Below are 13,066 nucleotides of genomic sequence, written 5' to 3'. Positions count from 1 at the left end.
AGTTTTCTTTTTATAGATATAGTAAGTGTCACCTGAAGTAGTTTTGTGCATTTATGTTGATGAAAAGGCATAATTGCAGCCTGCAGATGTTAGTTGTATTCTACAAGCAAAAAGGCGGGCTAACTGCAGTTGGCAGTTCAACCTCCTATCATGCCTTAATCCCTCTGATTCAGAGAAACTACATGTTTGGTAGTGAGGTGCTGAAATGGCCTCATCATTAAGGAATTTGCTGTACGCAGCATTTTGGCTCCCCTGAGACGGCTGGATGCTCAGAAGTGAGCCTTTAATGTTGAACCACACACACACCCTGTGGGTGCTGCTGAAATATTAACTGAATACTATAGTAGCTACCTAGAACTCCTTCAACATTTGTTCAGCTTTTTTTGGGAGATCTTCACCGGTCAGGATTCGCTCTTAGGATGGGGTGCTAGTTTCATGGCTGAATCTGATGCAGGCAGCGGTGATGTTTTTGTCGGATAATATGGCATTTAGAGCCAAACTACACCAAGAAACCTAGCCAGGGCAAGGCCAGCAAAACTGATGCTGCTTAAAATCTGAAAAAAACTAAACAAGAAAGCACTCTATAGATTACAAAGATGTGAAGAAATGAGCTAAAAGTCCATTAGGCGTACATTTAGTTAAACAAATTTGTAAAAAGGTGAAGCAGTGCCATCCATCCTGCAAGAGAACATCTGCAGAGTAACCACGACCCTACCTCTCTTCTCTTTGTCTGCTCGATACATTATTCATAGTCACCACACTTCATTTAATCTCCCAACTCTCCCCACTTCCAGCCAGCCAGCTGATTTATAAAACTATCATGTGCTAACTTCGTTGGGATCTTTCCACTCATCCTTCATTCTTAAACTTATCTCTCTGCTCCGAAAGACACAAGGTTAGGCAAACAAAATGACACCGCTGCCTTGAACTGACAAACACTGCTGTGCATAATGTGCTCGTGCTCAGACAACACCTATTTCTCTTAGATGGGTGTACGCTCCTGAAATGTTTGGCAGGTGTCTCATTTCTCTCTCTTGTTTGTAATGCATGTGTGAGGGATCAATATGTGGAACATGAGTACCTATATCAAGGGCACTCTCCGTCTTTCTACCTCTCTTTCTCGCTCAATCTTTCTATCTAAAAGCAAGGCCAACCTTTCTCTGCCTCTCGTTCTGTCTGTGGTCCAACATCAGTAAAAAAGAGAGACACAGTGATCCGCGGTCAAGGATATCAGAATCATGTGCATGTAAATCTTAATCATTGTGTAATATGCAGCAGCATACTGTAACTGTAACAGAACATTTTGAAATCTTGCAAGTGAAAAGGCAATCTGTGCAATGTTTCAGAGAAGAGTCTTCCTTAAACACTTTGCTATCAAAGTTGTCTCTCTGTTTCTTGTTCATACAAATTCTGTAAGGCGGGACGATTTCTTCTCTCAAGGTAGCGTCTCTTCTAAGCACTGGGATGTTCTCTTACTAATACTGAGATCAAGGCTCTAAAATCTTCTCTAGTTTGGCTTCAGCGTGAGCCTCATTAGTGTGTGTCGTATTGCAGGAAGCTCCAGCCATGTGAATAAATTGAAAAGCCTCTGCAGATGTAAGATGAAGAAACGTGCCAGTTCTGCACCAAAGTGGGGGAAAAAACTACTAGTGAAAAAAAGGCAAAGTCTAGAGGGAAGAAGGGAGGGGCAAAAGCTTTGAGGAAGTGATCAGTCAGGCAAATCAAAATAAACGTTCTGTTAAATTTCACAAAGTGATTCACAGAGACAGATGGAGGACACGGTCCAGTTATTCACCATTCTGCTGAGCTGGCTGGCTGAAGACAAACTGGGGGAGAAATAAGGCGAGGACAGAAGCAGACAGATGCCGGCTGCCAAGCTGCTGAGACGTGATGGAGTGGTCTGCTTTAGGAGAAGAGATGGAAAGAGAATACTACAGTCTGAATGCTGAGTCTTTTCATCAGGTTATGGCAGGGACAGGATTGTATCAACTGTTTTTTTTTTTCTGGACTAAAGACCCAGAAAGCTTTCAGGCCTTTTAAATTATTAATTTTGTTGAAATTATTTATTGTGACGCAAGACCTCCCATGAAATCAATCTAGGTAAATTCAGCACCCTTTAAATGTAAAAAAGGAAATGTAAAAGCAACAGCTTAATTGCTTAATGCTCAATTAGCTTAGTGGCTAATCATCTGCCTCTCTTGTTTAAATGCTCATGGGGGAGGATTCTCAAACACAATAGTGCCAATGTACAGAAGCAATAGAGTAAAAACATCCAAAATAATTCATAAAAAGCTAAACCTATAAAGTTCTAAACTTTGGTCAATGCAGTACCAGATTCAAATTAGAGAGGTGTTTTTAAAAGAGATTAAATGAAAACAGCAATGAAAGTGGTGGAATGAACAGTTTGAAAAAGAATAAAGGCAGTGTCATCTGCATATAGAGGAACTGTATGTATCTCTGTACAGTGATAAGCTAATATCATTTGATAAGAGTTGCTGCTCAGAACAGGCTGATACATATTTAAATATGTAAATGAGCTGTGTCTGAACACGCCCCTCTCTGGAAGGGGATGTGGCTAAGGCACCCTTCCCAATTATATACGGTGAGAAGGCAGACTCAGAGGACAGAACAAACACCTAGCTGTGGGAGTGTCCCCCGCCTGGGGGAGGGGTTACTGCCCTTTGTGATGTCATAAAGGGAAAATCTCTAAACGGCCTGTTTGAGCACACATTTTCTGAAAAATGGAGCAGGCAAAAGACAGAGAGGATGGACTTTTCTCATAATTGGGGGGTTTGTAGACAGACTAGGGACACATATTAGAGTTAGAAAAACATGGAGAAGTGTATTTTGCATAATATGTGACCTTTAATAAACAGACACACACAGGTATGTGTGTATGTAAAGACCAGCGGACAAATGGCTGTCATGTGTAAACTTACATTTCACATATTTTTACACATTCATCTAATTCTTTCATTTGTATGTGAGAGGCCTGTAACACTTTTTTGTTTATTTAAATTTCTCCTGTTTCTTTCTATCTTTCCCTTTCTCACACTGGAATATTTGATACCAATTGGTATTCACATTAATGTCTATTTAAATTGTAATCTTCTTAAAATGATTTTTCAGGTTGCAGAAAACTATTAACTGTTACTTAGTCCTATACTGAATGATTTCTGCTGCTGCTCAAGTTCCATTTTTTTGACCCATCTTCAACCTGTACATTTTCTTTTTTACCCACATAACACTGACTGGAGTCTGTTATTATTGGAGCATGATGTAACCGGCCTGAATGCTCTGCTACTGCAATCTACAATATGGAGTTATCAACTGGTATAGTTTCACTTTGCAGACTGATCTAATGGGTGTAGGCTGGGTGTGTCTAATTATTGTTAAGCCTGCTTCATTTATTCATTTGCGGATTGTTGCTGTTTTGTTATGCACATTAGAGATAAAGAGCTGAAAACAGGAGAACCTCTTTGATATTCTCCAGTGTTGTAGGCTTCCTGCACCACAGTGGCTCACAGGGAACACACAGGGAAAGTAACTACAGTAGCAGGGTCACTCCTGTATGTATTTACACAAGATGAGAGCCCCAGAAAGTCATCATCACTCTCAAACATCCCCTGAGGATGATCACAGAGGGGCTGCTGCAGTGCTGGCACATGGTCTTCACAGTCACTATTTGTTTTGTGAAACACCCTCTTTTGCTCTCCTTCGGTTCGTAGCAGTCTAAATTTAGCGTGATGACATGAGTACGTCTGGGTAGCCAATGTTGTGCTGAGCGGGGCAAATCAATGTTTCTTTATCTGCAACTCAGGAGGAAATGTAGTCTTCTCCGCTTCCAACAACAGCCCCCCTCGACTCGATTGATCAATAGTCACGTTCCTACTCATGTCGTCTGGGCCTCTCCGGCAACAAGATGTTTTATATGTTTCTGTTTGTTGACCCAGTCCAACTGGGTTTTTATTTGGGACAGAGGTGGCAATCCACATGAGATGGCATAAAATTAGAAACAGTCATGTGTGTGTTTTTGACCACAGGGATCTTTTGATGGCGCGCGCCGTAGTTTAAACATGTTAAGTATAGAAGCAAACGATCATTCATATACTGTGTATAAGGTGAAAAGTTTGCAATATTTAAATATCTTCTGCCCAAAGATATACATTGAAATGTCCCAAAAATAATGTAATTGTTTCACCATTAGCCAAACTTTATTTGCTTGTTGCAGAGTAAAATGAAAATGAGAAGAGTGATAGTACTCTTATGTTAGTGTTCTCATATGAAGCTAAAGCCGAGAGATGTTCAGCTATTTAGGATTGATATTTGAAATGTGGACAGTGAACCTGACCCTGTAAAAGGTTTTAAAAAATGCAACCCACACACACACTACTTAGGCTTACTGACCTCATTTAAAGTTTAAAATCAACAGGTTTAGTTATGTACCTCATAGTTGTTGCCTTCAGTGCTACCTTACTTTGAGCCAGGTTGGCAGTTCCCTGCTTTCATTAAAATATAAAGCTAACCAGTAGCTGCTAGGTGTGGCTTCATATTTTGTATGCTGGGATGTAGGGATGTAAATTAGTTCATTATTGAATAGTTGGCCAATATTATCAAAGTTTGGGGATTCACCAACAAGCAAATTGTCCAAGACCCAAAGCTTTGGTGTTTCTTGTTTTTAATTTTTTTAAAGATTTATTTTTGGGCTTTTATTGGAGAAACAGGACAGTGGATAGACTCAGAAATGAGGGACAGAGAGAGTGAGGAATGACCACAGGTTGAATTTGAACCTGGACCACATGCTTCGAGGACTACAGCCTCTGTACATGGGGCGTGCTTCCTAACCACTCGGCCAACAGTGTCCGTGTGTTTCCTATTGTTTATGACAAAGTAAATGCAGCAGATTCTCAGATTTTAGAACAGGAAGAAGCTCAAGTTTGACTTGTTTTGCTCGAAAAATTACCAATCAAATTTTTAAAAAGTTGGAATTTAATCTTCTTTTTGGACAAATCAGCTCAGCTAAACAGACATCTTCAGTGGCCAATCATTTTGGAGCCACAAGTTTTTGCATATTGGTTGTCAACATCAGACAAACCAGTTGAGCGCTGGAGAGAAGTAAGGTGTTGGCAAACGTTACATTCTTAGCTAATACTGGTGCTAGCTTTGTGAGCAAGGTGCAGGGGTTAGTCACAACAACTGTGAGATTATCTGGGAAACTTATTTTGGTTAGTAAAACAAAGGCTTCTAACAAAATGGACCTATGATAACAATGATCAAACAGTTGTGTGTCTTTTTTGGCAACTGAACGCTAAAAGAGATTTCTGGTTGCTGTGGTAGAGATTTGTCAGTAACTATACTGTACTTAAGCATGGATTGCCTAAAAAGGATGCAATGACAGCCGTAACCTCCGACCCTGTGGTAACGTCCACTATGTAATAGAATCTACACACCCATCTTTCTGCACGAGTTGATTTCTGAAATGTCAAATTCAGATTCATTTAGTAAAAAACTAACACCTTAGCTCGATCCCACAGTTACACACAGCTGCACAGTCATAGCATTGCGACTCTGTAAAGAACATCTTGTGTCCAAACTCAAGGCAGCGTTGATTTATTTTGATAATCAGACGTGGTTACTGCTCTCTTTCCTTTGTCCACTCATGACAACACATTTTGAGCATTTCCTCTAGTTGGACACAATCCTTCTAACCACGAGCTGCCTGCTGTGTGTGTCCACAGACAGCATGATGGGGAGGTATAAATGAATCTTTGCAGGCTCCACTCTGCTGATGGTGAAGCAGAGAGGAAAGGCGAGTAGCTGTAAAAACTAATTGTCTGACTGCTCTAGGAGGCAGGGTCTGTCCCTCTCCTTTATCAGCGAGTGTCCTCATTAGTAGGTACTGATGAGCTCGGCAAGGTCGAGTCAGGGAAGTTGCATATGCTGATTAGACTCTCAGTCAGAAGGCTTCTTTGTCCACTACACTTAATTTCACTGGTTACATGTGCTGTCATCTGCTGCACTGTCATTTAAGAACAATGGGAGCCCCTTGTCATTTAAAACTGTTTGTTTTTCTCCCAGCTCATCACTGGGAGAAAAACAAACTCAACTTTCACATTGGTGTTAATGTATTAGAAATGTTTTTGCAGTCTTGAGATGCCTTTTCGATTAGCAAGATATTTTAAAGGGACTTCATGTTGAATCCATGGTTTAGACCTTTGTGCTCTGAAGTAAAAGATGTATTGATTGACGTGTTTCCAGTATTCTTAAATGTTTCAGTTTTTAGATGCTAGCATGACAAGTCAATGTGACAAGTCAAAGTGCTGTAAAGGACAAGATGTGAAGTGTGTGACAGCTTGAAAGACTGACCTAAATAAACCCCCAGGCTACAGACAGGGACATCAGACGTCTCAGAGTTGCCCTAATGCAATATTTCTCTGAAAAGGTTTGGAGGCATTTGATTCCCTTAGAGCTCTGAATCTGTGTAAAGATATCAGTGGATGTATGAATGAACTTCAACACTAGTGACAGAATTAGAACGTCATTTAACCCACTCGGTCAGAAGGGGAAAAAATTACAATGGACTTCAAAATGGAGCTACAAACAACCAAAACATAAACACTACTCCTCAGATGCTTTAATTACCCTGAGTGTGACTCTAAATTCAAACAAATCTGACTGTAAGTTGTAGTTGAGAAGCCGTTCAACATCTTACAGTCATGTACAATTCATATTTTATTTGAGGGAATATGTATGAAAACAATTTCTAAGTGCATGCAGAGCTCTTGTTTTACCAAGCAAGCATTGACTGCTGTATCCATCAATGATGTATGAGATGCTAGAAAACATACACACACACACACACACACACACACACACACACACACACACACACACACACACACACACACCCACATACTGTACTGTAGATGTTAGAGTGAATGAGGTCACATGGTTTAACTAATCCAAACAATGGCTCCTCAGAACATTTAGCATTTGGTTAGCATGTCTTTATGTCTAATGTAGCATTGTAAAAAAAACATATAGAAGTAGGTTATCCAGGGATCTATCATTGCTGCATAACTGGATCTCTGCAGCCTTATCCTGATTGGCTGACAGCCAACAGCCGCTGCCAGGAGTTTGATGTGGCCAAACAGAAACTGCAGCACAGCACCAGAAAAAAGAAAAAGAAAAAGAAAAATCAGGTGAGCTGCAGTGAACTCAAATAGATTCTAGCTATTATTATTGAGGGAATTGGAGGAGGATGGATGAGCCAATTTGATGACAAAAATTGATCGTAAACAATTGGATGAACTTGCTTGACACTCTGTAAAAAATATGATACTACTTTAGACTGAAGGAATAAAAACTTCCTGGAGGTAGGAACTCTACCTGAATGGAACCAGAAGGATCTCGAGGCGTAGTTGCTCTTGTAGAACAAATCTGTTTGTTTCCCTTTTGATTTCAGCAGAACTACAATCCAGCATGATCAGGTCGAGCCATTTACACATTTCATTCTGACAACTCACATTCCCATACTTTAAAATATTTATTGCACCAGAACATAGTTTGTGTTTGGCATCTAGACTCCACCCTAATCACTCCTTGCAGTTTAAATTCAAAAGCAGAAATTTGAGGAGTGATGGGATGATGAATCGGAGCCTACAGGTCGATTCTGGGGTTGGTGGTGTTGCTGAAGAAGAGTGCAGTACTGCTGTAGGTCATAACTGGCAATGAAAGAGCTGAGAGAGAGAGAGCGGGAAATCTTGCAGCTTAAATTTATTTGGAAGGAGGTTTTGTGAGGTGTCACTTTTACCTGCAGTGTGAGTGCAGCCTAAATTGCCCCATGATGTAAATTGTTGTTCGTCCTGCATTTGACTGTCAACCTGTCCAGGATGTACCTCACCTCTCGCCCAATGACAGGGGGATAGGCTCCTGAACCTCGTGACCCAGGGCAGGATAAGCCTTCTACAAAATGGATTGATGGACCACTTGTGCAGAGGCCGTCCATGCCATCAGTCCACCTTATCGTTATCATTAATGTTGGTTTCATTAGGAGTCCTGCATTTCTCCAGTATTGAATTTCACCAGGCTCGCTCCATTAGCTTTTTTTTTCCAAGTCCTTCAATAGATCTGTTCTAAGGAGGTCCCTGAGGTCGGGCCCTGCTGTGCCTCTTCCTCTTTACATCCCATGTTATCTTTCATCCTGTAACGGTGGAAGAGGTTTGGCTGCACAATCTGTTTATGTCAAACCTCAAGAGTAACATTGATCAGATTAATTAGTTTAATGGATGTTTTCTGAATCGTTCTCATTTTAGTTGATATCTGTTGGGTGCTATTTTCCCAATCTACACTTTGAACCCTGTTCTGTAGGGCTACACCATATGGGGAATTATATATATATTTATAGATATTGCAAAAGGATTTTCATTTCTCCCAGAAAAAGTATTTCAGTCATGATGGTGTGACATTTTCTGGGATCTAAACAAAGGCTAGAGCATCTCTACAACCCTACAGTACTTCAATATGAAGCTGTTTGTTAAACATCTAAGCTTCATCAAAAATTGCAGCTTCTGCACTATCAATATTGCTTGTGATCTTGATAACAAGTTTGACTAATGACTTCTGCAGAAGGCAGCTTAACTTGTTTAAACTCTAAGGAGAGTTCTTCATGTGTTTCTGTCTTTCCTGGAAGAACTACTGAAATGTCAGCGAATAACCTTCCTCAGTCTATTGATGTGAGGTGTCGACTGATTTCGGTCCATGTTTTACTCTCACAAGGTTATTGGATTTTCAGGGTGCATGTGTAGAGGTGTTCACATTGGATCACTTAGGGGTTTTATATTTAAGGACTGGTGAAATCTTTGCTCAAATGATCATTCACTTTATTAAGGTTGTATGTGCTTGCCTGCCATCAATTCTTCTCAGTGACTATTCTGGAGTCTGTTAGGGCCCAAGGCTTGAATTCACATGGGGCGCTTCCAACCCTAAGTTCATCACCATTATGTTATGAATGCAATGTCCTATGAGTGAGTGCTGTCAGATGAGACAGCACTTTGCAAATCTTTAGCCATGGCTGTGGTTTAAAGTTAAAGTCGTCCCCTCCAATCGGTTGCTTGGTCCTGAACTAACTTATTCCCTTATTTACTCATCCCATCTGAACCGCTGCAGTTTGGCTTGTTTCCACTAATAAAGGCACTGCTGGGGTCTGCAGCTCTAATTATTCATCCTGTCCCCAACTGTCCCCACTTAAGCTTTAGATACAGATCAGCAGATGGTTCATTATTCTATCCCAGCCATCAGAGCAGCTGAATGTTAAACCTAATATGGAAATGTCTTAGAGAGTTGGCTGACATCCATTGAATATTAGGACATAAGTACATCTTGGGTTTGATGAATTGACACTCTTGTCTTGACATTATGGTGGTTGCAACCTGCTTGGGCACATAAAAATTCACTGAATGTGCTTCACTGGAAAAGCTGTATCTAAAAATGCAGATTTAACTGTGACATACTGTACCTTTAAAATAGACAATAACTGTTTTTATACTTTTCCCTCTCTTTTCCAGCTTCCTCTTGGTCTTCTCCTGTCTCATACTTTCAGTCTTTGCCACCATCAAAGAGTTCAAAAATAGCTCAGAGAGTGCCTTGTACATCCTGGTACGTATCATTTTATTCGCTGTTAACCTGTTCTCTATATGCATTCACCTCTTAGGATGAACTCCGCTCTTCTGGCTTGTTGTTTCACAGGAAATTGTGACCATCGTGGTGTTTGGAGTGGAGTACATTGTGAGGATATGGGCCGCCGGCTGCTGCTGTCGTTACAGAGGATGGAGAGGGAGGCTAAAATTTGCCAGAAAGCCTTTCTGTGTCATAGGTGAGAAAAATGGGGATGGCAGTGTTTTGTTGGCGGTCATTTCTCTAACCTTGCTCTCTCCCAGACACAAAAAAAAGATGTCTTTCTTTTTCTTCCATTTCTAAAAGCAAGAGTTTGAATAAGGATATGAAAACTTTCTTTGTGGTTCTTTCATGTCATGTCAGAACCTCATTGAATATGTGTGACTTCTAATCAAGTTGTCCACTCGAGTAACTTACTGTAGGCAACTTTCACATAGCAAGAAGAATCACTCTCAGCTTACACAGTTAAGTGTTGGTAATCCAGTCTGATCGGATCATGGTTATACTATCTCTTGCTTTCCTGGCTGTTCAGCGTGTGTGGACTTCTATGATTGTGTTTTCTTCTCTCTGCAGACATCATGGTGCTCATTGCCTCAGTATCTGTTCTGGCTGCTGGATCTCAGGGCAATGTCTTTGCCACCTCGGCCATCAGGAGTCTGAGGTTCCTGCAGATCCTTCGCATGCTGCGTATGGACCGGCGTGGAGGCACCTGGAAGCTGCTCGGATCTGTAGTTTATGCCCACAGCAAGGTGACCTTTTGTTGTAGAACTTCACTCAGAGTTACTTTTTTGTAGAAATCCTCCCCTTCTTATAAGTTGATGTGTATAATAGTAAATAAGTGTTTTAAATCGTACCTGAAATGCACTGCAGTCAAATTAACAGGACTTTAACTCCCAAGCCAATGAAACAATGTTTTTCATTTATGAAGTGAAATGGAATTTGTTCTTATTTTTGCAAGAACTACCGTTTGCTTTTACTTTTTAAATGTGGCTTTGAACATGTTATCTTTTTTATAACCAGCTGAAAGGCAGTGTGTTGACCTACCTGTTAAGAAGTCAATATCATGTCTGTTGTCAAAGCTATCAAGCAGCTCCTGGGGCTTACAGCACAATTTATAAACCTAAAATATGGTCAAGCTCATTGTAAAAAACGAGCCGGTGATCCCATTACAACCACAACTGGTTTGAGTCCCATAGCTTCTTTAAACCTGGCTTTAAGGTTCTTCACTTTATCTTGACACCGCAAACAAAAACCTAACTGTCCCTCCCCTGACTACCTCCATTGCAGCAGTCAGTTTGTTTTCATTGAGTGTAAGTGACTCCTGAGTGACGTCCTGCCAGCGCAGAACTGTGACGGTTCTGACTGATCCTCCTGACCTCCCTGTAAGAACTCAGGTCACAGTGCAAAATATCTGATCTGTATCTTATTTAGGACCACATGACAGTGGCCCGAAGTCAAATCTGAGTCACATATGAGTGCAATGAAAATCTGATTTGTGTCACCTTTACCTGCCGTGTGAACCTAGCCTCAGTTTTAAGTTTTGTCAAGTCTCAGGTTCCCAAAATGTTCAGAGAGAAATTGACCCAAGAAGTTTAAAGAAACGACTTCAAGTAATAAAAAAAAAAGACTCATGTTCATATTGGTTTAAAGCAATAACAGTTTCAGCTGTTTGTTTGTGCTACTTTCCAGCCAAGTAATTCAGTCATGCTGAGGAAAAAACATTTTTCTCTCTGTGATTTTAATGAGCTTTCAAATAGAATTATTTGCATGCACTAATACTCTAAGGGAAATGTGCTACTGTGTTTCAGTGTGTGATGTTGTGAGCTGGAGCCCGGGAGGGTGTGTGTAGCAGGCGTGGAGTCGAGGGAAATAAAGATGTTTATGAAATACTTGGTTTGCCGCAGAGGCCATCCGTCTCACACAATCGTGTCCAATATTATTACAGAGCGGCCGTTTTTACAAACTCACAGGGGTTATATCACCAATGTCTGCAGCCTCCTGGATGACACTTTATTACTTTGCATTCCCCGGTGCTGATTGTATTGGTTTTCTCTGCAGGAGCTCATCACGGCGTGGTACATTGGCTTCCTGTGTCTCATCCTGGCTTCATTTCTGGTCTACTCTGTGGAAAAGGAGTCGAACGACGAGTTTGAGACCTACGCTGATGCTCTGTGGTGGGGACTGGTGAGACACGCACGCAGTTAAAAATCCAGTTCCTCTTAATTCCAGGTTAAAATATCTTGAAACTGTAACACACAACTCAAATCAAGTAGTGACTTTGATCCATCTTTCCAATAGATCACTCTCACCACCATTGGTTATGGCGATAAGGTCCCGAAGACCTGGAATGGGCGCTTGCTGGCGGCGACATTCAGCATGATCGGAGTCGCCTTCTTTGCACTTCCTGCTGTAAGTATGAACGAACATCGGTTGGACTTTAAAGCAAGTGTTGTAATCTCAAGACAACGCTTAAACTGCTGAATACCAGCTGTCTTGTTTCTCTTAATTCTGTCTCCATCCATCATGGTGTTGAATCATTATTGATCTGGGGTTGTTGCTTGGCAACGCTGTGGATCTACTAACATTATTAAGCTTAGCTGGACCCTGAACACCGAAAGAGAATGTAGCCTATGCATTGTTAATTCAAAGGTGACATATTCTCCTCCTCTTTAATCAGTTTCATTAAGTCTCAGAGGTCCTCAAAACATGTCTGTGACGGTTCTTGCTCTAAATCCACTCTGATCCTGTATTTGATCATGTCTATAAACCCCTCTATTTCAGCCCTGCTCAGAACAGGCTGTTTCTCTGTCTGTATCTTTAAATATGTAAGTGATCTGTGTCTGAACATGCCCCTCTCTGGAAGGGGATGTGGCTAAGGCACCATTCCCAATTATATACGGTGAGAAGGCAGACTCAGAGGGCAGAACAAACACCTAGCTGTTGGAGTGTCACCCACCTGGGGGAGGGGTTACTGCCCTTTGTGATGTCATGAAGGGAACAGCTCCAAACAGCCTGTATGAGCACACATTTTCTGAAAAGTGGAGCAGGCAACAGATGGAGAGGATGGTAGATGGAAGAGTATTTAGCAAAATATGTGGCTAAACCTGTGATGTGTTTTTTGTGATGTGAATGTTTCACTAAAAAGTAAAGTTCTAAATACTTGTTTGTATGGGAAAATTTGCAGTATTTATACTATTAGAGACATTGCACTTCTTATAAGTTCCCAGTTTTTATGAAGCTATAGTAACTCTGAAAAAGAAAGCACTCTAAGCAAGTGAGTCTGTGAGTCTGTCAAACAAAATAAATAAGCTAAAAGCTTCCTCTAAATCCACAAAACGCGGCTTTACATTCAGAAAGCTCTCATCTCATGATGTTGTACTTCCAGTCACTG

General features: G+C 40.9%; 1 protein-coding gene across 10 annotated transcripts in view; it reads left to right on the top strand.

Moving 5' to 3' along the window:
* LOC109985579 (potassium voltage-gated channel subfamily KQT member 2) overlaps positions 1 to 13,066 on the top strand; it is a 28,254-nt gene that overhangs the window by 1,764 nt on the left and 13,424 nt on the right. For all 10 annotated transcript variants that reach the window (XM_065961130.1, XM_065961132.1, XM_065961129.1 and 7 more), the window contains exons 2-6: positions 9,567 to 9,657; positions 9,748 to 9,874; positions 10,249 to 10,424; positions 11,734 to 11,859; positions 11,974 to 12,084. In XM_065961130.1, the coding sequence (XP_065817202.1) occupies positions 9,567 to 9,657; positions 9,748 to 9,874; positions 10,249 to 10,424; positions 11,734 to 11,859; positions 11,974 to 12,084 (631 nt within the window). The remainder of the gene's footprint in view (positions 1 to 9,566; positions 9,658 to 9,747; positions 9,875 to 10,248; positions 10,425 to 11,733; positions 11,860 to 11,973; positions 12,085 to 13,066) is intronic.

This window comes from Labrus bergylta, chromosome 12 (genome assembly GCF_963930695.1).
Source record: "Labrus bergylta chromosome 12, fLabBer1.1, whole genome shotgun sequence".
NCBI lineage: Eukaryota > Metazoa > Chordata > Actinopteri > Labriformes > Labridae > Labrus > Labrus bergylta.
This window is presented reverse-complemented; position numbering and strand designations above follow the sequence as displayed.